At 41.3% G+C, this 27,638-nt stretch overlaps 1 protein-coding gene across 5 annotated transcripts in view; it reads right to left on the bottom strand.

Annotated features, from left to right (window-relative positions):
- Nucleotides 1–3,703: 3,703 nt before the first annotated feature.
- Nucleotides 3,704–27,638, bottom strand: part of GJC1 (gap junction protein gamma 1) — a 31,408-nt gene continuing 7,473 nt past the window's right edge. For 2 of the 5 annotated variants that reach the window (XM_024202132.3, XM_024202134.2), the window contains exons 2-3: nucleotides 5,930–6,005; nucleotides 3,704–5,799 (exon numbers count right to left, since the gene is read on the bottom strand). In XM_024202132.3, the coding sequence (XP_024057900.1) occupies nucleotides 4,599–5,780 (1,182 nt within the window). In that variant the 5' untranslated portion in view covers nucleotides 5,781–5,799; nucleotides 5,930–6,005 and the 3' untranslated portion in view covers nucleotides 3,704–4,598. Of the gene's footprint in view, nucleotides 5,800–5,929; nucleotides 6,006–9,189; nucleotides 9,462–26,247; nucleotides 26,473–27,638 lie in introns of those variants that run through there. The other 3 variants (XM_024202131.2, XM_024202130.2, XM_029913152.1) reach the window with 3 other exon arrangements.

Below are 27,638 nucleotides of genomic sequence, written 5' to 3' on the forward strand. Positions count from 1 at the left end.
ATTTAGTTGGGGTTGGTCCTGCTTTGAGCAGGGGGTTGGACTAGATGACCTCCTGAGGTCTGTTCCAACCCTAATCGCCGATGATTCTATGATGTGCACTACCAATAGAAGGAGGGTAGGGTAGACATCAACCACCGCAGCAATTACCTAACATGGGTCGACTTAAGTTTCTACTGTAGACATGCCCTCACACAGTTTGCCTTTTTTTTTTTTAAATGTGCTATTGTTCCACTAGTCACTGAAGAGTGAATCATTTGCAAAAATGCACTGTTAGTTTCTAATACGCAGTCTACGTGACTTTAAATAACCCCAGGTCAAGTTTATGAAAAATTACAAGATCTGGGTCTATGAGCTATAAGACAAAGCATCACGGCACACATGCACATCCATATACCCACAGACCGTAACTCATCACTGAGAAAAGAATCCAGAGTGGATTTTTAGCAAATGCTAGATAGTTTCTTTCAAAAAAGTGTCCAAAAATAGAAAACTCTCATAATGCCAACAAAAATCCAAGTTATAGTCAGTTTTTTGTTTAAAGTCTCTTCTGAATATTTATTTCAGATGGCCCAGATTTAACCCAAAGCCTCCTCCTCTCTTCCGAAGAGGACACCATTTTAAAGCAATACATGTGAAAATTCTTCAAAGGGAAAATTAAAATGTACTTTGAAACTGATCATCATAAACATGAAAATGTACAGCTTTAAAAGACACCCTCCTAGTGAGTAGCAAAGACTCAGTTTCAAAGTAAAATGTGCACTTTTTACACAATTGAAATGAATACAAAATAGCTACAAAAATCTGAGTTCAGTTACTTTGCATTTCTGGAATGAGTTCAGTGCACACTGGAATAATTATGTCTATTTTAAACAAAATATTGCTGTCCAGTAATGGAATTATTTCCTGTTTTTGAAGGAAATCTCACAGGATTAACATGAGCTAGTGGTTTTAAACAGGTAATTGTTTAGGGTCAAATGGAAGGATGACTTGCCCCCCCGAAGTAAGCAGTAATGACTAATACCGAAAGCATATGGAGCAGCTGGCAGTAACTGACTGTCAGGTAATTTTAAACTCCAGGTGTGGTACACTGGTACAGGAGATGTAAACAACAGCCAGGGGCAAAGGATTTTAAATTACTGCAGTCCTGCTTATTAAACAGCATTCAAAGAAACGACAAGGGGTTAAGAACAATATAACCCTCTTGGGAAGCTGGAGAGAACAACCAAGCTGCAGCATTTGTGGATAATGTTTATCTCCAGGCTCCAAATGTCTTTTCCACAGTTCTTTCAGACATCACTGCTTTTCACCCAGCCTCCCCATCACTCTCATATCTTCCCTCTGGCTAACCCCTTCTGTCCATCCTCCGTCTCAGTAGTCTTCCCTTCAGACGCCTGCTTCTTAACTAGACGATCACTGACATTCTGTCTCACCAACACAAAGTTAGTGACACAAACCCATTTCTCGCTGGCCAGACGGTCTGGAATTTCACTTGCTGTTTTAAAGATGACAACATAACCTGGTCTATTCTCCACTTAAAATAAAATAGACCATCCCCAAGAACTTTTAACATGTAGGGATTAAGTGCTAAAATACAGACTTCAGACACACTCCTCAGACTAACAGGGGATGAGCGTATTGCAAGAGAAGAAGCGGGAAAGCAAGTTTTATACCTGTAGCATGGAACATCTTGCTGCCTGAAGTGGACTGGAGCAGCCTGCCAATGTGCATCGAAAGGAGTCTATATTGGCTTGGGCGGCTCTTTGGAAGAAGGTCTCTATCTTGTTCCCATTTAAATGGACGCTACGTTTGCCACTGACTTCAAAGAGAGCCGGACACGGCCCCGCAGGTACATCTACACAGCAAAAACCAACCAAACAAAAAGCCCCCAAGCCTTGGAGTCTGGGTCAACTGCCTTGGGCTCCTGCTGCAGAGATAAAAATAGCAGCCTCGATGTTCAGACTCCAGCTGGAGCCCAGGCTCTGAGACTCTCCCCCGCCTCGCTGGGTTTCAAAGTCCAGGCTCCAGCCTAAGTGGGAATGTCTACACTGCTATTTTTAGCCCGCAGCGGCAGCATGGGCCTGAGTCAGTTGACCTGGTTCTGAGACTCACTGCTGTGGGTCTTTTTTTGACGTACAGACATACCCTAAAATTAATAATGCTCAGGAGGGAATTAAAGGGGGAACAGTGTGGCTTTCCATGGAACTAGTACTTTCAGGGCTCAATTCAGCAAATCATCCCTTAGCAAAGCACTTAAGCATATGCCTATGTCCCATTAATTTATTTTTAACGTTAAGCATATGCTTAGGTGCTTTGGGAACAGGAATGAACTTATACTTAAGAATTCTGCTGCACTGGGGCTTGAGCTCCCTTACTGCCTCATAAGAACGGCCAGACTGGGTCAGACCAAAGGTCCATCCAGCCCAGTGTCCCGTCTTCTGACAGTGGCCAATGCCAGGTGCCCCAGAGGGAATGAACAGAACAGGCAATCATCAAGTGATCCATCCCCCATTGCCCATTCCCAGCTTCTGGCAAGCAGAGGCTAGGGACACCATCCCTGCCCATCCTGGCTAATACCCATTGATGGACATATTCGCCATAAATGTATCTAGTTCTTTTTTGAACCCTGTTATAGTCTTGGCCTTCACAAAATCCTCTGGCAAAGAGTTCCACAGGTTGACAATGCGTTGTGTGAAGAAAAACTTCCTTTTGTTTGTTTTAAACCTGCTGTCTATTAATTTCATTTGGTGACCCCCTAGTTTTTGCGTTATTTACTCCTTCTCATGACACTTCCTTATTTACTTTCTCCACACCAGTCATGATTTTATAGACCTCTATCATATCCCCCCTTGTCATTTCTTTTCCAAGCTGAAAAGTCCGAGTCTTATTAATCTCTCCTCATACGGAACCTGTTCCATACCCCTAATCATTTTTGTTGCCCTTTTCTGAACTTTTTCCAATTCCAATGTATCTTTTTTGAGATGGGGCGACCACATCTGCACGCCGTGTACCATGGATTTATATAGAGGCAATATGATATTTTCTGTCGTATTATCTATCGCTTTCTTAATGATTCCCTTTCTCACCTCTGGAAATGTGCTCCTGGAAACTGTATCCAGGGTGGTGTGGGAATGAGGGAGCCTCACGATAGAACAGGAGTTTCCCCTTAATACTTTCCCCCAAAATCTATTAAATGGACTAAAATTTCACAGAAGAGAAAACAGAGCATGGCCTTGACTATATTATAAATAGTAGCTAAAAGCATATACAACTCATCAGCATCTCTCAAACATTAATGCTTACCCTTGCCAAAAAGACACTGCCAAAGGCAGTAATACTGCATTCTCCTTTTTCTAATTATAAATTTAACTTTAATGCCAAACCCTCAGAATGCTAAATCCAACTAGTCTCTCAAGCAGAAATCTAATATTTACATATTGCTCTGTTTGAGCTGAGTTCCTAGGACACAATGGAAGAAAGATGGCTTGGGGGTGAGGCAGCTTTGTCAAGTTTTCAATATATTCCTATAAACAAAGTTTTTGTTGTGGTTTTTTTTGGGGGGGACTATCAAAAGCTTCCATCTAATGTAATGCACAACAAATACAGTTTACAATGACTACTCAAAGTCAGACCATTTTGTTAAAAATAAATAAATAAACAAAAACCAGTTATCCAGAAGTTACTGTAACAATTTAATGCCCTCATTGGTTTTTGTGTTATAGTAAGACCTTACGAAACAAATACCTTATCATGGATTTCACATAAATGTCATGGAATTATTGAATACACAGTAATTTCTACCCATATTTTTTTAGAACATTTTATAGTAGTTCTAAGTTTCTCTTTCCCCTGTTGGATAAAGCTTACAAAACCCTGCCCTCCCCAATTATGTATGGCATTCTTGCTTTGAACTAACGCCTTCCAACCTGCATATGTTTGTCTAAATAATTTAAACCACAGGGTGGAACATTCTAGCACCTTCTGGTTAGTATATGACACTTCCATTTTGTGAGCTGCACATAACTGTATAAAGATGTAACCAGTGGCACCATTAAATATTCTCCAAACCCTTGACTGCTCTGCTGATAAGCAGTCAACACTAAATAGGCTCCCTAGGTAACTGAAGTATCCTCTGTCTTGTGCGCATGTACAAGGCACTTCTGAAATGCAGCACAGACAGCTTCACATTTAAAACAAAAAAAAAGAGAAAAATAAGTCTGTTGACCACAGTAATAGAACTAGCAAAATGCTAAGCATTATCTGTATTGTTTTCTTTTCTTTAATATAAAAAGTATAACTGCAGAGGTCCAACGTACAAATACAAAAAATTGTGCATAATAAATGCACCATAATACTGTACATACAGTGTAAACCGTTCAGCAAGAATGATTTAAATATACCTGTTCTTCTCCTGACCTGGAAGACACAAGAATAAAATTCTGTAACTCTAGGACATGTGCATAAACTTTTTGAGAGCTTGGATCGCTAGCCAACAGTATCCCTGAAGATAAACAGAGTCAAATGTTTACTTAATGAAAGTAATTATTCGGTGAATTGCTGGTTATCATTAACTAAGAACAAAAGTACAAGTTCAGCGAACGTTAAATCCACACCGAGGTCTTTCCATCCCCCGATTTGCTACTGGCACTACTTTTGTTTGAGCCCGCTTTGGATTTCTTCTCTCTGGAACTGCTGGGATTGTTCTGGTTATTATATGCCTGGATTGCAAGGTCCAGACGTTCCTGAGCCACTTTAATCTCCCTCTGCAGATGTTCTAGGTCGGCTGGAATGTTTTCTTCGTTGCTCCCATACTGCTGTTCCTGAGCGATATTAGCTTTGTTTTGCTTGTAGGCCATTTTGGCATTGGATAATTCAGTATATTGGATTTGATCTGGCTTGACTGCAATGTTATAGCCAGGAGGAGCAGATGGAGTATTCCAAGTAAAAGGGTAGTTATAGGTACCAGAGTCTTCCAGCTCTTTTCTTTTACTGTTTAATGTGTCTCGGATTGTACCAAATCCCAAATGGAGCATCTCCCAGACATTCAAAAGTAAACACAGGCAGCTTACGCCATACATTATTAAAAGGAAAATGGTCTTTTCAGTAGGCCTTGAAATGAAACAATCTATCTTGTGTGGGCATGGTTTCCTGCTACATACAAATGTGGGGCTGACTTCGAACCCATACAAAAAATATTGACCAACAAGAAAGCCAACTTCGAACATAGTCCTAGACAGCAGCTGCAGCACATAGATTTTCATAAGCCCATCCTCTCGAATTCGCCGCCTGCCATCGTGTTTTGCTTTAGTGAGGGCTGGCTGCTCCTTGTTCTCCCGCTCACTTTCTAGCTCTATTTCTGGGTACATCATTGGATCTTCTTCGTGGTCATCCTCTGTCTCCTCCAAGCCACGGTGTTGTTTCCAGCGCATTGAAAAGGTTTTGCTCCTGGTTCTTTTGTCAGGTTCGTTATGTTCCACCATTCTGGCAATTTTATGAATGGCATAGCCTAAATACATCACCGATGGAGTGGCTACAAGAATGATCTGAAACACCCAAAATCTCACATGCGAAAGAGGAGCAAAAGCATCATAGCAAACATTCTCACATCCTGGTTGTTCCGTGTTGCACACAAACTTGCTTTGTTCATCATAATAGATGGATTCCCCTCCCACAGCAGTAAGGACAATCCGAAAGACAATCAAAACCGTCAGCCAGATTTTGCCAACAAATGTTGAATGATTGTGGATTTCCTCTAACAGACGGGTCAAGAAACTCCAACTCATGGTGGTCAAATCGTTTTATCTTAAAAAAAGAGACACACGTTAAGAGTTTAAAACACTCAGCCCCAACACTGCCAACATTTAATCAAGAGAGCAAGGAAATTTAATCATCCATACAAAAATTCTACATCTAAACTCTTTTGCTGTCTCACCTGTTATCCAGAATCTCTACCAGCCAAAATTTGCCTGAAGAATCTAAGTTTCCTTTGTAGGTTTTCAAGAAAGCCACTACAAATAAAGAAGAAGAAGAAAAAAGTTCTTAAGTCCCAATCCACAAACTGTTTCCAAGGTTATTACAAAAAGGTGGGATAAACATGCTGATGCTTCTGTACCTCAAATTTGAATAAAAATGACTGTTTGCACATTTAGGCTGAGATTCTCATAGCAACCTATGGGATACGAAAGCCCAATTATGATGAAATGTAATGGGAATGGAGTATCCAGAACTCAATGTGTACTCTCACTAAAACATTTCATAACTCTCTTGTACACTTGCATTTAAAAAAAAAAAGATTGAACAAACTCCATCCATTTTGTCCTTGAACTGTGAAAAATACAGTACAGAGAAAGCTGAATAACGCTAGTAACAACATCCTTACAGACAAGAAATTGTAGCATAACTGAAACATAACTGCACCTTTTCCTCAAGGAGGATTTTATTCTAAGGCCTTATTCCCAAGCCTAATAAAGTCAATGGGAGTCTTTCTATTGACTTCAGTGGATTTTGAATTAGGCTCCTAGTGATGCTAACGTAAGTGTAACATTTTCCATTCATTGCACAAAAGATATTTAAGAAGTGCCTACTCTGATAGGAGTCACCATGAGATTAATAGGCAGTGCTAGTTGGGGGGGGCGGAAGGAAAATGCAACAAATAGGAAAAAGGGAAATCAATAGCAATCAGTAAAAATTACTGAATTTTTAAAGTATTTTAAGAACAAAAGAAATCCTAACAATGGTACAGGCCTATTACTAGACAGAGGTGATAAAACTGTTAACAATGATGAAGTAGTATCAGAGGGGGGAGCCGTGTTAGTCTGTATCCACAAAAACAACAAGGAGTCTGGTGGCACCTTAAAGACTAACAGATGTATTTGGGCATAAGCTTTCGTGCGTAAAAAACCCACATCTTCTGATGCATGGAGAAAAGATGTAGAAAAGGCCAACGTGTTCAATAAATATTTCTGTTCTGCATTTGGAAAGCAGCAGGATAATAGACTCACATCACAAGGATGACAAAGTATTTCCAGAGATAAGCTGGGTGAGGTAATATCTTTTACTGGACCAACTTCTGTTGGTGAAAGAGACAAGCTTTCATCAAGCTACACAGAGCTATTCTTTAGATAACCAAGGATGTTAAACTATATCTATTGAGGATAAGCACATTTAAATTAGCAGACCCACATAACCTGCACCCAAAAGTCCTACAAGTGTTGGCTGAGGAGATCTCTGCCCTGCTGATGTTAATTTTTAATAAATCTTGAAATACTGGGGAAATTCCAGGAGATTGAAAGAATGAGAATGTTCTGCCAATATTCAAACAGGACAAGCTGATGACCCAGGTAACTACAGGCCAGCTAGTCTGACATAAATCCTGGGCAAAATAATGGGAAAAAATTGATACAGGATGCAATTCATAAATAATTAAAGGATATGAATATAATTAATGCTAGTCAACATGGTTTTATGGAAAAAGGTCAGGTCAGATAAACCTAATTTCATTCTTTGTTGAGATTACAAGTTTGGTTGATAAAGGTAACTGCGCAGATGGAATATACTTAAGACATCTGTAAGGCATTTGACTTTATACCGCATGGCATTATGGTTAAAATATTAGCACTATACAATACCAAGAGAGTGCATGTTAGATGGATTAAGAACTGGCTAAATAACAGATCTCAAAACGCAGTCACCAATGGGGAATCTTCATCAATTGAGGTGTTTCTAATTGGGTCCCACTGGAATCAGTACTATGCTTTTCAACATTTTCATCAAATTAAAATTTGCAGATGACACAAAGATTGGCAGAAGAGTAAATAATGATGAGGACAGGGCACGGATCACATGGTAAGTGGGTCCATTCAAACAAAATACATTTTAATTAGAGTGAATAATTGATTTTTTGGTTTGGGGCCAATCCTAACCTCTCCTCCAACCTCTCAAATTGGCTTTGACCAAAACGAATTTTTCCCCTCATTTTTCTGAAACAGACAAACAAACATGGAAAAATTCCGTTTCGGGTCAAACAGAATGCTTCATTTGACCCAAAACTATATTTTGTTTTGTTTCAGGTGGTTTTCAGGTGGTTTTTCACCCTTGTTTAATCAGCTATATTTCAAAATGAAACCGCATTTCATTTCAAAATGGTCAAAAACAAACATTTCTAAATGAAAAGTCAAAACATTTAGTTTTGAAATGGTTAAAATGAACCATTTCAACTTTTTCAAAATGTTTTTTCCTTTTTTTATTTCCAAATCTGATCTGAATCTGCGAATAGTTTTGATGCCCTGAAAATGCATTTTTTGGGCAAATTTACTATTTCTCGAAATATTTTCACCCCGTTCTAGCTTTAATATAGCCAAATGCAAAGCTGTACATGTAGGAGCAAGAAATGCAGGCCACACCTACAGAATGGGGGACTGTATCCTGGAAAGCAGGAACTCTGTAAAGGATTTAGAGGTCATAGCGGGCAAGAAACTCAACATCAGCTCCCAGTGCAACGCTGTGGCAAACAGGGCTAAAGCAATCCTGGGATGTATATACAGAGGACCAATGAGGAGGATTACAGAGGAGATTTTACCTCTGCATATGGCACTGGTGAAAAGTTGGAGAGAGTGCAGAAAAAAAGCCAAACAAATGGTTTAAGGGTTGGAGAAAATGTCTTACAACCGAGGGACTTAAAGAGATCAATCTATTTAGACTCTCAAAAAGAAGATTGAGAGGTGACTTGATTACAATGAATATGCAGAAAATGGGGAGAAAATACAGGGTACCAAAGGGCTCTTTAATCTAGCAGAGAAAAGCACAACAAGAACCAGTGGCTGAAAGCTGAAGCCAACCAAATTCAAATTAGAAATAAGGCACAATTTTATAACCGTGAAGGTGATTAACCCCTGGAACAAACTACCAAGGGAAGCGCTGAATTCTCCATCTCTTACTGTCTTCAAATCAAGACTAGAGGCCTATCCGGAAGATATGCTTTAGTCAAACACAAGTTATTGGGCTCAACACAGGGTAACAGTGAAATGTAATGGCTTGGGACACACAGGAGGCCAGACTAGATGATCTAATTGTCCCTTCTGGCTTTAAACCATACAAATCTAGTTACTTGAGAATTCTGACTCTACAGATGGACCATGTATGATGCTAGTTAATATCTTGGTAGTTGGCCAGTGAGCCACAAAATGTACTTACTTTTTTTTTTTAATTGATGACATCTCAACTCAGAGCAAAATTTGGCCCTAAATTTACTTTAAGTAGCCACAATATACATCTGAAATGAATTCAATGAAGCTACACCAGTGTAAATGTGGAGTACAAGCAGAATTTGGCCTTTAATTTCCAGACTGCATCAATGTTCATTCCAAGTTCCCAAGAGCTGAAAACAGAGAAGCCAACTTTTAAAACAGACCAGCTTACAGTATAACAGAGGAAATTGGATCATTAGTTTTAGAAGACATTTGTCGTGAAATCTAGCAAGTTTGTGTTAGTTAAAAGTCCCTTCAGTTGCTTTACCTACCCGTGAACGCTCCCCCCACTGCCAATTTTTTGTGATTTTACAGCACATTTAAAAAAAAATTCCCATCTTGCTGTGTGCCAAAACAACATAAACAACATGGGAAACAGACTAATTGCACCCAATGCTTTTAAATGCAAGCACAATGAAAATTTCTCTCTCTCTATGATCTGTCAGTTACAGTCATCATAGGTGTGACAAATAACAGGAGAGGAAAAAAAATTACCAATAGAAGTGTGATTTTTAAGTTGATGGTATCCTTTAATAGCCTTATGAAACTGGCTGCAGCTACAGAATACATGTCTCTGCCTTTACAACATGTATACTGCAGGACTCAGCTATAACAGTAACCTTCACATACACACTGTACACTTAATACTTCCCAGATTTGCTGTTCTGGGAACATTTAACTTAATAACTCTCTATTGTTTGAAACAAAGGCTTATGGACAGTGACACCCATCTGAAAAAGGCAAATTGTCAGCAATTTCCACTAATTTACGTCATGCCACGAAAGGCATTTGAGAGAGACCTTCATTCCTTATATTTGTCATAAGTCCATAACACCACTTAGAGCAGCAAAGGCTGCTCAGAGCAGGCAGAGCAGACAATACAAACAGCATGATCTTTTTCTCTGGCTGTAAATTGGTCCCGACCACACCTTTATTAATCAAATTTTGCCTACCTGCTTTCAGATGGCACTCTAAGGAGAAACTGAAAAATGGACTTGGCATAAACACTGACTCAGAGTTGGGATGAATTATTGTAACACTCACTGGTTGTTTGCAGTGATGTATAACATTAGCTCCATTATTCACAGAGTTTGCTGGAGAAATTGGTCAGGAGTCAACACTCTATGGGCCAAATCCACTGCCCTGTCCAAGCTGAATAAATGGGCTGGAACAAAGGGGTCCTGCAGCAACTGGGTAGGGAATGGAATCTACCCAGTTCACCGGCTATGGAGTAGAAGTAGAGCTGCTCCACACATGTCCCTATGTACGGAGTCCAGCCAACAGATCTACATGGTCATACCTGTCCCTGTATATGGAGTACAGAGGTCCCATGGACCTGGGCAGACACAGGTACGGCCCTCATGTGGACCTCACCAGATCCAGTCTCCTGTCCCCTGATTTCTAAGCCATATGTGACCAAGAGGCCTACCTGACCACAAGGGTTGGTGGATCTCCCTGTGTATTATGGCTGGACTTTCCAGAAGAGCCTAAGGGTGTTTGACGGCCAACTCCCACTGAATTTTAATAGGATATGAGCACCTAATTCTTTTGTACTACTTTGAAAAGTTCAGCCTTAAATAGTAAGTATGGGCGTGTGCTCATTTGCATCGCAAACAAGCAATCATTTAGGAGGAAGGCACTCAACTAAGGGGATTCCTTCACTACCCACATCTTATCACATCTTCTTCAATTAAATTAGGTCCATTCATGTTCTTCAAATCATACTCACTTCATTTTGCTTTCAAACAATTTAGCAGCTGTGTGCTGAGAAGAACGTGGGAGTTAACATTTGGTAAGTTCATTGGTAACCAATTGAGCTTCCAAGAAATGCAGAATGAAATTTAATAGGCCCCAAAGGCCAATTAAAATGACTAATCATTACTATTCATTCAAATCTCATTTCTATTCAAACATCAGAGATCACAAGATGTACAAGTGCTTGAGAGGAAGGGAAGTAGCTTCCTTTTCTTTCATTTAAAAATTAGCAAGATCTTATTGCTCATGAAAAGAGGGAATAAAAGTCATTGGCTTGTGCTGAACCCAATACAGGCACTGTGCAAGCTTCCCCAACACAGCACGGCCAACAGGCATCTATCTTGACCTGCAATTCAGTTCCGAGTCCCTCCTGAATTAGACTAGCGGAACTGTGTAGGAGTTTTGCAATGCTGACAAACGGAGACTGGGATGAGACGATGTAATATTATTAAGCTTCCTTCACTTAGAATCAGAGAATATTAGGGTTGGAAGAGACCTCAGGAGGTCATCTAGTCCAATCCCCTGCTCAAAGCCAGACCAACACCAACTAAATCATCCCAGCCAAGGCTTTGTCAAGCCGGGCCTTAAAAACCTCTAAGGATGGAGATTCCACTACCTCCCTAGTGAAACCCATTCCAGTGCTTCACCACCCTCCTAGTGAAACTTGTGACATGAAATGGGATTTGATCCCAACTCTCCACTCATCCCTGGCGCCACCTATCCCAGAGTTGTTAATTAAAGTTTATGATTTTACACAGCTAAAATAAATTCATGTAAAACCAGCTGCACTGGATAAAAATTCTTTGTTTCTATGTGCTTATATAACATTTCTGACTGAGGATTCAGCTACTTTTAAAAAACAACAACTGTTTTTCAAATAGCTGGGCTATTCAGTCTATCTTGCAAGTCTCATGTGACATGTAAAAAACAGAAAAGGGTTCAGAAAAAGCCACACTGTCAATGTCTATTTGGAGAAGATTCCTGAACAGACATTTGACAACTAGTCTTATTTTGCCCTCCTATTTTGGGCATTTTAACAAGGTTCTGTTGATTCCCTACATCATTTCCCCAGAGTTTAAAGTTGCATGTTAAATTATGAGACCTTAGATCCCATCCTGCCTATAAACAAGACTTTAAAACGGGATATAAATGGGTTTTGCAAGGAATAGATTTTTATGAATAAATGTTTGTAAACGTCAATTTCACTGTAGACGCACCAAGAGATAAAAAGTATTTCCAACAATAATAATGGAAATTTAAAGACAGACAGAAAAATGCTGATTGAGAACTTATTAGAGTTTGATTTAAGGATATTTACTTTGTATATTTTGACATGTGATGTTGACAATTTGTGTTTTAACTGTTCTAAAGCTTTAACTTTTTTAATTCCGGCTATTCTCTACTGTCATTCAGTAATTGTCTGACTCCCCACATCGTCTGACCCTCCATAATTTGCTGCAACTGTGAAAATTTAAATTGATAAAAACAGGGGGAAATGCTTGAAAAGTCAAAACTTTTTAAAAAATAAATATCGAATTCTGCCAAGCCTAGATAGAACCATGAAATACTTGTAATGTCAACAAAATGAAGAGGTCAAGTACAGGTCTTTCCTTTTTGAACAATCCACATTATATAAATCAGATTAGAACACAAACCTAAATGTACAGCCAAGGAATGAACCTCCAAGTAGCCTGCTGTGCCCTATAGGTGAACTAATATGGATGCAAAAATGGCCTTCAATTTAGGAATGCTCCCCTACAGCTCAGGTAACACAGTTCACATGAAAGCATTACATACTTCATTACGTCCAAAAAGGTGGTTTCCAGTGCAGTGTGTGAGGAAGAATAACAACTCCCATTAACAAAAAGAAATTGAATATCTAAGACTCCTGTCCATCATGATGCAATTAAGAGTGTGTGTGTGTTTGTGTGTGTGTGTGTGTGTGTGTCAGTTCTTTTCGTTCCTCCACCCAATCTAACTGCTCTGGACTCCCCACATGAGAAGAACCCCCCCCCGCTTTCTAAGGCGCCTATCACAGTGCTATGCACACACACAGAGAATCCAAGTTTCCCAAAACAGGCCCACACAACAAGCACATTTCAACAGCACAGGAACAAGCTCTACAGAAACCTGTTCACATCTAGCTATCAAGCTAGGAAGAATCCAATTCTCCAGCAGCTTGGGAGAAGAAAACCCATGGTGAAGATGAAGTATTGCTGCCTGCCAGTAACTACTGACCAGCACCTAAAACTTCTGGGTATATCTACTGTCTGTCTGGTAAATCTGACTTGAGGCAGAAAATAGAAGCTGATCTTTCCCCTCAGTTTCCTTGTAATTGCTGTCCCACAGTAGTTTATTTTATTCATTCATTCGTATTTTGATTGTGGCAACATGAGCTCACAGCCCAGCCTCTGGACACACTCGGATGAATGTCCCCAACCAAACTCTTAGCAACAAGTCCTTCACATCCAGACCATCTCAGGAAGAAGTCTGCTAGTCAGCAAGCAGCTCCCACTAACTGACAAAGCATGCAAGTTCCAATCTGAAGGAACCTACATGGACAACCCCCTGCTTCCAGTCTCCAAAACAGTTGTCAGCACTGTAGAAGATCCCAAACGTCGGAAGTTACACAGGGACAAAAGGTGGTATCATTTAAGTCGTCAGGCTTTATACAAGCCATCGCCAATTGCATTCAGAAGTGAACAGCAAGCCAGTGAAGCACAACTGTAATGAACTCAGAAAAGTCTGCACACTCGGCTGGTCTACACCCAGCCGCTAGTTCGGCGGCTGGGGATCCAAGTTCTGGGTTCGACTTATCGCGTCTGGTTTGGACGCGATAAGTCGAACCAGGAAGTGCTCGCTGTCGACTGCGGTACTCCAGCTCGGCGAGAGGAGTACCGCGGAGTCGACGGGGAGCCTGCCTGCCGCGTGTGGACCGCGTCTGAACCGTAGTAAGTTCGAAGTAAGGTATGTCGACTTCAGCTACGTTATTCACGTAGCTGAAGTTGCGTACCTTACTTCGACTTGGGGGGTTAGTGTAGACCAGGCCTCAGAAAGCAGCTTGCAGAGTTGTGCCTTAGCTGAACGTTCGGGATGGTCTTTGAGGGTAGATGCAAGGATCGCAAGTTGCCACAGTCCAGCCTAGAGGTGGCAGAGGCACAGAGAACCATGGTGAGATCTGCACCCCAGAGAAAAGGTCAAATTCTCCCAGCCAAGCAAAAATAGGAAAAAGCTCTGCGACCTGGCAATCGAGGAGGGAGAAGAGTTCAAAAGAATGCCTAGACTGTAAATCTCTCTGATGGCCATATGCTCTCAGCAGAGAGAACTGAGAGCACCCCAGCAGCTTCATCTCCATCTCCGCAGAGTAAGCTTGAGTCAGCTAACCTGCACCCATGCTCTGTCTCAGTCATGCACCAGGAAAAGGAGACTGCACGGACTGGATGTGATAAAAGACAGAGCCAAATGACCGCAGCACACTGAGTGCACTACAGCCCCAAACCCCTCTCATTATCTCCCAAAGGGGACCCTCCTGTGTGTTAAGTACTGGTGATGACACAGGCCTGCAGAAATCCACCCCACAAGGCAGCTGAGCCAAATATCACCCTCAGGGACATTTCACTAGAGGGAAAGAAGCCACAGAAGAGCAACTCTGTCCATTCTTGCCAGTCTGCAGGCAAGTCAACAGCACCTCATGGTCAACTGTATAGAAGACTGTTAACAAAGACAGCCACATTGGCATGAAACCTGACCCATCTCTTACCAGATTACGATGGTCAAATAAATCAGTCTCTGAACCACACACAGGCCTGAAGCCTGATTGGCAAGAATGGTGTTTTGAGAAAAATCAAGAGACCAGAGCTGCTTCACCACACTGTTCTCAACCACCTTCCCCACAAAGGGAACATCTGACAGATAACTGACAAAACTGCCAAATTCAAGCAGTGATTCCCTGAGCAGAGCCCTTGGGATTGCTCAGCTGAGGGAAGCAGATATCCTCTCTATGAATATCCATGAGTTGTAGACCCCAAATCCCCCCAGCCATGAAGCACAAGATGTGAAGGTGTACCCCATAAGTCTGCATGGGAATATGCTTATGAATATATATATGATCTAACTGGAATATGTTTTATGCTACATATGCCATGTAACATATCTATGTAAAGGTTATGATATACTGAATACATTCCTTCTATTTGTATGCATGTATCATTTTTGCACTTGAAGTTAGGAATATTGGCTGTATACTTGCTTGATTTCTATTGAGAAAGGAATGTGCAAATTAAATGCCCAATCAAGAGCCACTTAAGCCAACAATGAACTCGAAGATGCCAATCCACATCGGAGCTTTCCCAGGAATGTGGCTTGGCTGACAAGAAACTCAGTGATGCATGGACATGTGACTTGCCCATGTGACTCCAAAACTCCATCTTGGAGCTGGACTTTGCATAGGAGAGAGGAGGGGGTCTCCCCCCACAAGAGAAAAGTCTATTTAAACCCCTGGGAGACCCCTCCATTTTGTCTTCAGCTGGCTAAAGAGATAGCCTCTCCACCCCCAAGGATACCTGAAAGAAACTGGAACAAAGGACAGTAACTACAGGGGGTGTGAGTGATTGCTGGACCCAGACTAGCAGGAGTCTGTAAAATGTCTGTAAAAGGAAGATTACTGGAACTGGTGAGGTTTTATCTGTATTCAGTTTTCTTAGACATAGACTGGCGTGTTTTATTTTATTTTACTTGGTAATTCACTTTGTTCTGTCTGTCACTACTTGGAACCATTTAAATCCTACTTTCTGTATTTATTAAAATCACTTTTTACTTATTAATTAACTCAGAGTATGTATTAATACCTGGGGGGAGGGGGAGCAAACAGCTGTGCATATCTCTCTATCAGTGTTATAGAGGGCGAACAATTTATGAGTTTACCCTGTATAAAGTTTATACAGGGTAAAACGGATTTATTTGGGGTTTGGACCCCATTGGGAGTTGGGCATCTGAGTGTTAAAGACAGGAACACTTCTGTAAGTTGCTTTCAGTTAAGTCTGCAGCTTTGGGGCACGTGGTTCAGACCCTGGGTCTGTGTTGGAGCAGACTGGTGTGTCTGGCTCAACAAGACAGGTGCTGGGGTCCCAGGCTGGCAGGGAAAGCAAGGATGGAAGTAGCCTTGGCACATCAGTTGGCAGTTCCCAAGGGGGTTTCTGTGATCCAACCCGTCACACAAGGATTCTATCAGGTTGCAGCACTTATACCACACTCATTGCTTTGACATGTGAGTGCTTTCTTAGCCTGATCCTGTTACCCGAAATTGGGCCAGCTAGTAAGCTTAAGGAGGACTAATGACCCACCAGAGTTTGGCAGAAAGCAGCACGTTTATTATATTGATAGCTAAGCTCAAAAGAAGGGGGAGGGGAGATCACATTCACACTCGCATACTCACGCTCCCAGGACAGGCACAGCACTGGAGATGTCAGGATCCTTCAAGGTAAGTGTCCCACAGCGCAGCGATGGACGGTGGGATGAAGGTAAGTCTTCCCGAGGCACGATGGAATGCAACGCGGCGAACCACTGGCCAGGCAGTCCGGGCGAAGGGCCTTCATGGGAGGTACAAGCTTGTGAGTGCACTGCCGAGCACATGACCCCTTCCCCTTTTAAGGACCTGCTCCTCATGGCCTGCGACTAGAGATGACTTGGCCGCATCTGGTTGGTCACACTCCACCTCGGGCAGCGTCCATGCAGTGGGTGTGTGAGTGCTGCCTAATTAGAGTCCCAGACACCTTGTCTACCTAGAAGCTCTTCTGATCTTCCAGCTGTTCAACCAGCCCATTCATCCCACAAGCATTCCAGGAGGGAGTGGGAGGGGGAAAGGCACTTCAGAGGTATTCAAAGAGGGAGAGGAGACATGGGGGGTGGGAGTGTAACAGACCTTTTGAGCATACAGGTTATACATAGCATACAGATCACTGGTGCTCCTACAACAGATCCTGCTCCCACAAAGACAGCTAATCGGGTGCTAAAAAGGGGCAATTTACCTGCAAATTTTAGTGGAGAAGTTTGACTGCATCTGATCAGTCAGCCTGGATTTAACAGGCTACGCAGCACTTTGAAATCCCTGCTGGTCTAGGCTTTGCAGGAAAGGAAAACTTTCTAAGCCTCTAGCACAGCACAGGACTGCAAGACTCCGTCTACAGCAAGCACTGAACTCTGAGCAGGACGGCTGCCACCAGTGAGCTGAGCTGAATGGCCTTCTTCACAACTGCTTCATCTGCTGCAGGTTGTCTGCATACCAAAATGACTTATGAGCAGCGTTTGTAGGCAAGGGTCATCTGTGCTCAAAGGTAAAAGATGACTATGCTGTCGTACCAAACCATCAGCAGAGTTTTCTAAACCACACTGTATCCTACACACATAACCGGTGGGTGCCATACAGCACTATATGGACACGTGTGTCTAGCCATGGGCACCCTTTCCAAAGTTCAGTACAGGTGCAAATAATATAGTGGAACAAGAAGAGATTAGCAAAACAGCAGGTTGGGCAAGCAAATCATCCATTCCTTCTGCAAAAAGATTAGCCTGCTGCCTCAGTTTCCTTGTAAATGCTATTAACTGCTAGAATTAACTGAAGCGTCAGCGCCACTAAATCAGTTGCGCCACTTGCTTTGTTTTGGGAAAAGTGACTATAGTAAGCTGGAGCTGTTGCTGGAGTATAGTCAATGCTGGGACACACATTTCAATTTAACAGGAATTTAAAAACCTTTATTTTCTAAAAATACTCAAACCCCCCACAAATATGGAACGCAAGCATTGAGTAATATTTGAACTTTTATGGTAGGTTGATGAAAAATGGGTGGAGACTAAGAGAACAAAAATTTCAAAATTACCACTTTCTAAAAATTTGATTGAGCGTCTGATCTTTTGTGGATGCTTTTAACAACAAATCTGGAATCCTAGGCTTTACACCATATATTGTTCTTCGTGTGCTAATTACTACAATATCGGTTTTGCTTTGGCTGTATTTGTTCGTCTAATGATTTTTCACTTTTTAAAATAACCGAAAAGAAATGCGCCACAGGGTAATCAGTTGTATTTAGAAGGGGAAGAAGGAAAAAGATCTTCATGGACCATATCTTGTAGCCTGGAGAAAACTACATTAAGCTAGGAGCCTAGATCGTGAGAGTTCAAACCTTGCCTCTATTAACTGCAGTTTCTATTGCTATGTATTTCACCACCCTTATTATTAAGGCCATGAAACCTACCAGCAACCTCCAAAACCTTAATGCATATTGACTTCCCAACTGCATAGAATGTGAGCCAGTTAGATGCATCGATCTGCTGATACGAGAGCATATGAAGTCACTGCTAAGGTTCTGCAGAAGAGTGCAAGCCGGGGGACATCAGGGCCGGCTCTGGCTTTCTGGCCGCCCCAAGCGAAAAAAACAAAAAACACCTGCGGCGCGGCCGGAGCCAGGGTGCAGGGGGACTCCCTGCCCTGCAGATGTGCCCCGGCTAGCGGGGGGAGGGGGAGGGAGCAGGGGGAGAGAGAGAAGGGGGACGGCCAGGGCTTCAGCGGGGCGCTGCCACGCGGCCCCTCCTGCCGTGCCCCCCTGCCGGGAGGGCTCTGCGCTGCTCCGGTCAGCTGGGAGGGAAGGACGCAGGCTGCCCTGCCAGGCTTGCTGCAGGGCGCTCCTGTCCTCCACGCCGCTGCCCCCTACAGGGTGGCCGGAGTGGAACAACAACAACAACAACAAAAAAAGCGGCCGTGTCGCCCTAGGATTGGGCGGAATGCTGCCTCCTACAAGCTGCCGCCCCAAGCACCAGCTTGCTCGGCTGGTGCCTGGAGCCGGCCCTGGGGGACATATTGCTTTTAGGAGAGGGAAGGGAATGCTTTATGCTGGAGTGTGTTACCAACAGCACTGTAGGTAATGTGAAAATGTCACGGAAGCCAAGAGACTCCTTTAATTTCTTATTTCCATGCTTTCAAGAGTTTGGGTGAGTAGGGTATATCCTGATATAAGCTTAACACTCACTAAATTAAGTTTTTGCTTGTGTATACACACTTTACTTGAACGCAACATGGAACAGAATTACTGCTTAGTAAGATTATTATTCAACTTCAGCCTCAGCACAGACACACTGTGCAGTCAGGGGCACAGAATTTTAAGTGCTGGCCAGATCAGATTAGCAGTTTGTCCTTACAAGAGGGACTTCACAAACATACAACCCAGAACACAGCGAAATCTTTAAAAAAAATCAATTTGGATATTTAAAAAAATAGTGGCAAACATACATTCTCTTGTCTGACAACCAAACTTGAGATCCAGGTTGTCCTCGGACAAGACACTTTATTTCCAAGACTGGGCAGGTTTACACTATGAAATATGGATCCCAATAATCTCCCACTTGCTTTACAACAATAAAAATTTAAGAGGAGACTGTAAAGATCGAGAAAAATGTTAAAACATTCTAGACAAGCTAGTTTTTGTTCTAAATGCTTCAACACACAACCATACTATTTGATGTAATACATGTGTATTTACCAATAATTTGGAAGAGTAACAGCATTGGTCTGTCCAAACTGATGTAACTGTTTTCTGATTGAGACATCAGCAAGCCTGCTTAATACAAAGACGATTTGAGCCCCGGCCACATTTTCTGCCTCATTCACTCTGAAAGAGAGGACAGACGCAAGCTCTTCATCCATAATGGCTGCCAGCAGGGTGTGGGAACAAGGAAGCACTGATTATCTGTTGGTTTATCATCTCTAAGGCACCATCTACACTAGGAAATTTCCCCTTGCCTGACTTGGTGGAATCAGGTCTCAATTGTATACGGGTGCTGAATACAGTTTCCTTCCCATCACTTCATCTATGCAACCAGGGCAGCTGTTATGACCACCATTTCAGGGGGATCCTGATAACCATTATCAGCAATGGGTTAATTTCCTAGTGCACATGGAACAAGTCACAAGTAGATCACAAAAGACAGCACCTCCTCAGTATGCATGTGCTAGACATGAAAACAACATACACAAACCAATCAGCTGGATTAAGACAATAATAAAGTAAAAACAATTGTGTCACTGGTAATTATTGGTAGACGAGTCACGCTTATTGGATTCGTTTGCTTAGTGGCTGAATTTCACTTCCCTCCTCTTCCAGAATGTAGCACAGGGATTCATTCGTTCAAGGTAATATATACACAGCCCTGAAGGCCAGTGAAAATAGCCACATTTTGCTGACACTGAGATCAGTAAGAATTTTGCCATGGACTGCAACAGGAGTAGGATCAGGCCATTCTGTAAAACAAGCTGAATTGCGGCATGGCAATGTCGAGCTGAAGAGATGGAAAGTTCCAGTGAAGCGGGCAGCAGGAACATAGAAAAAGGCTTGATTTGGGAGCAGGACTAGGGAAGATAATTTTCAGACTGCTGGAGTGAAAATGAAGATACCTGCACACAGTTTTTTTGTACACTTGAATTTATTTTTTTAATAAACACTTTTGTCTGCTTTTAACCAAAAGTGTACACGTATTTTTAAAAATACTTGAAAAATGTTTGAAGTGAGAACAGGGAGATTATTTTTACTTTAATACAATCAAAAAGGAAGTTGTTTTATACAAGAGAGCACAGCCCTGAAGACAAATGTATTCCATGTCTGTAAACCCTGGTCAGTATTAACTTTCAGAGTAGCAGCCGTGTTAGTCTGTATCCGCAAAAAGAACAGGAGTACTTGTATTAACTTTGTACTCATCCTTTCAAACTAATACAATTGTTTAACTGGGGAGGGAGTGGCATCATCACCCTGACCTCCTAAAAGTGCCTCTTCCAATGAAATGGTCTGATCCTACTATCCTTACTCACCTGAGTAGTGCTGACTACTTGAACAAGTAAGGTTTTCAGGAGTCACCATTAACCCTTAAAATAAAAAGTACACCCACACCAGAAATTCAATGCATCATTCAGGTCCTTTGGATAGCAAACTGTTATATAAATACATACCATGGGTTACGGTAAGAGAGGGAATGAGAATGCAGGATGGTGTGATGTAAAGCACTTTATAAATGGTGATTAGATACACAGATGCTTTATCAACGAGTTAGCAACGGCCACATTATTCACAAGTGGCCAAGTCATGGGTGAGTTATTCAGAGCTCCCCAAATGAGTGCCAATAAAGCCGTTACGCCAAACGGTACCATCATTTATTCTGTAGATGCCACATATTTCAGAAATACTTCACAGTTTAATTTCTCTTTTAAAAAAAAGCATGATTATTTTTCACATCCCTTCACCTGTAAAGCCCAGGTCCTTTAATAACATCAATCCAACTGCAGACAGAGGAAAAAGACATGTAATAAATTTAAGAATCCTCTAAAAAAGTGACCTAAAATTGATCCTCCTAATATAGTATCATACTACTAAAGTCTAACATCTCAGGAGTTTCCAGGATCCTTTCAAATAACAAAGTGCCCAAGTCCAGCCCTTCATCAACCATTGAACTATATTAGACTCCTAGACTTTAAGGTCAGAAGGGACCATCGTGACCATCTAGTCTGATCTCCTGCATATTGCAGGCCACCAAACCTCACCCATTCCTGAAATAGGCCCATAACCTCTGGCTGAGTTACTGAAGTCCTCAAATCATGGTTTAAAGACTTCAAGTTACAGACAATTTACCATTTATACTAGTTTAAACATGACTCATGACCCATGCTGCAGAGGAAGGCAAAAATCCCCCGGGTCTTGGCCAATCTGACCCAGGGAGAAATTCCTTCCCAATCCCAAATATGGCGATCAGTTAGACCCTATCTCTAATCCAGTGCTGAATGTCACCAGTTCTGCTCCTCTTACCAGTACAGGGGTCCACACTTGGGGAGTAAAGAGGAATCAATACTCCAACAGGCTGTTTCTTGAATGAGAAATGGCAACTGTCTGAAGCTGTTGAGAAGTTTTAAAATAGTCCTAGGGGGCAAGGATTAGTGTTAGAGTACAGGTGAGACTTGGGGCAAAGGTGAATGATAACATGCAATGTATCACCTGTTCAGCAGCACCAAATATGTGGTGTTTGCATAAAAGAGTTTGGTATGTAAGACTTGCTGATTGCCTGTTATGAAGTTTACATTTCCTTTTGAGTACTGGAGCCCAGACAAGTACCATAAACTGTTATAATTCTTTTGTCTGACAAACCTGTATCTAAAAAGGTGGAACTAATTTCTGTTATAGTTGAAGACCAATCCCATGTCCTTATTTAGGCAAAACTTCTGTTAAGAAAGGAATGCAGGATTTACCCTCATTTCCTATGTGGAAATTTAGATCCCAATTCAGCAAGTCACTTAAGCACATACCTAACTTTAAGCCACCGACATCAATTGGACTACTTAGTTAGACACATGCTTAAAGACCTTCCTGACTTTGGGCCTTGGAGGTGAACTAAAAGACACTGAAAATAGGTGTTTAAAATGGAAGTGTTCACAAGTTAATCCTGGTGGTGTAAATGGAACTGCTAATGTTAAACTTGCACTGGAATAGATTGTGCGTCTGTGTTTTGAAGCATCTGTTCAAGTTTAAGCATATAAAACATTTTTCAGTCCAATGATTCCATAGGGAAATACCTCAAACATCAGCTCAGCTGACTCAAATTTTTCATTGGATTTCCCTTAATACAGCTATGACCATAAATACACCATTCATTATTTTAAATATATCTTTTTATTTATAGGGTTAAAAAAGAAGCTTCTAATTCATTTTATCACATAAATCCTGAGATGTTAATTTAAACATCACCACTACTTAAAAAATATCTACTAGCCCATAGTCCAACATGTTTTATAGCTAGCCTTTAACTAAGCAATATACATTTTCAGCAGGTAAAATGCAGTTGGACTTTTTGCTACTGTGCAATGGTAAGTATTGTATCTTGCTGCAGAAAAGCTCTGAACTTTACACACATAATCCTCCCTCCAAAAAGTTTTACTTCTGAAAATATCACTTCATTAGAATGTCGCTGTGCTCTGTTACCAAAACACACTTGGCAGCATGGTAATTTAAAATAGTTCATAAAGACTTTGTGGTCCTTTGCCCTTATTTTTCATTTTGTGATTAAATTTAGAGTATTTGCAATAGCTGATTTCATGATTCATTTAATTTTTTTTCTGAACCTCAAAAGACTTCTGAAAGTCAAAAGGACAAACTCTCACCTAGATCCACATGCTCTCTAGCCCCCACCCAGAACACACAAACACACACCACAACTTAGCAAAACCTGTGCAAGAATTCAATCCTTATCAGGCATACACAGTCTTTGTCTAAGAAAGAATTCCTCTTCATAAATTTTGAAAAGTTGGATTGGTTTGAAACACAGCGAAAACCATCTTAAGAGACCACTCACAAGACTGACAGAAACGGGTGGCTTAGCAGAAGTAGGTCTAATATCAAAACTGTACTTAACATGTTTGGAATCTTTGATGGTCTCTTAAAACAGATTTCTCTATAATCAAATCAAAAACAACTTCCCAAACCTATAAAAAGAAGTTCATTGTTGGACCAAGACTTTGCATGTGACATTTCAATTCAGAGCAAAATGTTACAGCTACTCAAATAGAAAAGAGAGATACTGAAAACTGAAAAAAATTCCTTTCACAGGAGTTGTAGATATATTTGTAAAAGACACATTCCTAATCTTGATGTAATTCAGCCAAAAGACTCTAAAATGGTGATCAGTCTGAATGTACAGCTGACTTGGTTCATGAACAGCACCTGAACCTTTGCTCTGTCTCCTGCATACCCCTGATTGAGAACCACTGCTTTAGAGCCTTTAGCACTCAATTCCAAATACTGTCAGGTTGCTTTACAACTACTAGGCCATAGCTGGCTTAAACCCATTCTGATCTGCCCAAGCAAAACTTGCTGCTAGTGATGTTTCAAAGTCTTAAAACAACTGCTAGCACATTTATATCCTTCTTCATCTCCCCCCCCCCCGCCCCCCACACCCATCCTTGCAACTGGACCACAGAATATATAGCTCTCATGGGTACAGCATATAGTTTCATTACAAGGAAACAAACAAACAAACAAAAGTTGATCACCCCAAATCTACACCTCCTGGCCAGCCCCATATGTGCTATACTGCATACAGAAATACAACTTTTTCTAGCTTCCATTTTAAATTACTCCACTAAGCTTTACAGAAGTCAGATCAAATACCTACCTCAGTTCAATGAATTTTGGGGAGAACAGGACAGACTGTACGTACACCAGTCCTTCAGGAGGTTGCACCTCAGAGCAGAGTGTACGCAGCTGTGTAGTTCCACATTTCCTGTCTAGGCACACAGAGAAGTCAGACGGCGCCTCTGTTGCTAAACCCAGGTTGGGAACAGTCTCTTCTCTTCTTAGCCCAGGGGTTCTCAAACTGGGGGTTGGGACCCCTCAGGGGGTCACGAGGTTATTACGTGGGGGGTCGTGAGCTGTCAGCCTCCACCCCAAACCCCGATTTGCCTCCAGCATTTATAATGGTGTTAAATATATAAAAAGTGTTTTTAATTTGTAAGGGGGGGTCACACTCAGAGGCTTGCTATGTGAAAGGGGTCACCAGTACAAATGCTTGAGAACCACTGTCTTAGCCTATCACCATTTTAACAGTTTTACATAAATGTAGTAAGATAAGGTGATTTAAGGTAGCTATTTGCAACCTCATTTTGGTGCTGTTGGTAGAATTTAAAATTTGGGGCCAAAAGGTCATGAGATCAAGTTCCCACACTGGGATTTGTACTTGCACCAAATGCTTGCAGGCTATTTTGGAAGGCAGAGGTGGGGATGGGGAGAAACAGTATAGATGTGCTTGTAGAAGTGCATCCTTACATGAAAGAGTATTAAAGGTCCATCTGCTTATCGCTGTTCCGATGGAAATTACAGACTCCTTGGTACATCTTGAAACCAAGAGAAAGTAACCCTGTGATTTGGGGCCAATATTCTCTATCAAGCAAAAAAGCAGTGCTAATGCTGAAGGCTGTGTTAACATTACCCAATCCTTACCCTACCAGTTTATAACATATTCCCTCCAATGTCAAAACATATATATGTAAGTAAATTTTATTCTACTTAGAAAAGGAAGAAATTGCATTACAACTAACTCAGATATTCAAGGCTTAAAGTCTATATGCCCATAATCTGATCTTTATTTGGCATATGCACTGCTAGTTGGATTGTCTGCTTCCCCAGACCGCAGACAAGCTGCAGCTGGGTACTTATGGGGGACACGTCCTGAGCACCAATCCATTGTCCCCCATAATCTGATACAAATACTTAATGCTAACACAGAAGTTTCACCTCCCATGATGGCCAAATATCCTATTTAGTTTCAAAAAGAATATCTAAATCCTTTTTCATCTATAAAACTATAGCTTTGCACAACAAAAACAGCCCACATCTATGGAATAGCTACTTGGAAAGATTTACAGTCTTGGTTCTTAGTAAAAAACAGCTCTGATAACAAAAGACATTTCACAATTAAATTTTCTAGACTCCTGCACTTTTTGGCTCAGGAACATATACACATTTAGTTTTAATGTGCATCAGCTGCTTAGGTTTTCCATGCAATCCTTTCTGTCTGCTCACTAAGCAAGCCTTTTTCACATTTAAAACCTAAGGGAAGGATTTTCAAATGGCAGTTAGGCACTTAATTCCTATTGATTTTCACCGAGTTAGGTGCCTTTGAAAATCTTCCCCTAAATCTAGTATACGTTACTCCCTGCAACTTCCAATTTTTTTGTAAATTTTGCTAGTTAATTTGTAATAGCCCAGAGAATTAATTTGGTAAAATAACCTCTAAATTGCTGACAATTCAAATGATCAAGTTACATCAACAACAGCTAAGTAGGGCTCTTTGCTTCACTTTGGAAAGTTTTCAAACTAGAAAAACTATTGTAGTATTGTATCTGGCCCACACTCATCAGCTAAGGTTACTTTTAAAACTTCCTTTTAAATAATAATTATGAAGAACAAATTCAAAACAGCCAATTCCAGCCTGCCTTTTGAACTCTGCCACAAAAGAGCAGGGTCTGTAAAAATAGCGTTGACAGGGCTGATTTCACTAGACACATATTGTTAGCGCTTCCCTTTTACCTCTGTGATCACGAGATTGTTGAAATTGCAGCACACTTGAAACCAAAATTTCACAAAGTAAGAAAAGCGGATTGGATTTTTTAACAGAAAGAGAGGGGAAAGGCAGAAGCAGCACAGAATTATTGCTAAAATTTACTCACATGGTTCACTGGTTCCTAGTGGAAAAAATATTAGACTCAATGCGAGGAGACGTCAAGTGTTGTACCAAAAGGACAAAGACAAGAGACTCAAAATTATATTGTTGAATGTGTAGAAATAATAATCTGTGAGCATCTATTTCAGCTAGGGTGAATATTAAAGTGCTCTTGAAAAAAAATATTGACAGAAGAAGCTGAAACACAAGAAAGTCATTTTCCAACACTGTTATTGTTTGAGAACCTCCTAGCACAGCCCCCTTCCTCCTCCCCCTATATTGTGCAGACAAATTGCAATGCAAGTCAGAACAACTCCAGGGGGATACCATGGGTTTTCCTCTCATACTGGAGCCTGAAAACCTTTATGACAATAATCTGTAATGATGAGAAAAGCAAACTCCAGTCTCTTTCTAGCTCTATCCTCTCCCAGCCAATTATTTCAGCAAAGTAGTTTAGGCAGTAATATTTCATTAATCTTTTCCCTCCCCTCTAATTATAGCAGATATCTCAGACTCCATGTGTGCAGGCATAGCTACTGGGAAGCAAAATGCAACCATGACAGAGACACTGAAACAAAGCTGTTGAAAAAAATAATGCCTATCTATCACCAAACCATGCCAACCCACCACCACCACCACACCCTAACAAATTCAACCCTCACCCAAAAGCACAATCTCTTTGCAACTGCAGGTGGCTTGATAGGTTTCTTTTAAGCACAACCCCACCTCCACAATTCAAATAAGAATTTAAATTATAAACATTTTTATTATCCTAAAAGCAACCAAAACAAAAAAAGAAACCAAAACAAACTTGCACTCACTTCACCTGGTCTCACTGGGGCTTGAGCGTGAAAGCAAAAGGGGGACAGGATCCTAGCTGAATGGACTGAATGTGAACCCCAGAAAATAATGGGGAGTACCCAGAAGGAAAAACTGTTTTCCTAATGAGATGGCTTGCTCCATCATCACAAGAGTTTCCCCTCTATACTTCTGCCACGCTCAGTCTGATACACTAACTCCAGCTTGGCTCTCTACTGCTCTCAGAAAGTTCTTCCAAATTTGCTACTTTGGCTATGTCTACACAACGCCGCTTTTAGCGATGGGGTTATGTCGCTACAGCCGTGTCACTAAAAGGAGCGCGGTGTAGTTGCTGTTTGTCGGCTCTCCTGCCGACAAAAAACTCCCACCGCCAACGAGCGGTGTTAGCGTTGTCAAAAAAGAGCGTTGACAAAAGAGCTTTTCACACCGGTGCTTGTCGTCGGCAAAACTTTTGTCTTTCGGGAGCGTGTGTGTGTTTTAACACCCCTGAAAGACAAAAGTTTTGTCGTTCAGTTGCCGGTGTAGACACAGCCTTAGATTCCTTCCCCCTCTTTTGCATTAACTAGCTGAAGACTGTTC

Source organism: Terrapene carolina, unplaced genomic scaffold (genome assembly GCF_002925995.2).
Source record: "Terrapene carolina triunguis isolate 2854851 unplaced genomic scaffold, T_m_triunguis-2.0 Scaffold495, whole genome shotgun sequence".
Taxonomy (NCBI): Eukaryota; Metazoa; Chordata; order Testudines; family Emydidae; genus Terrapene; species Terrapene triunguis.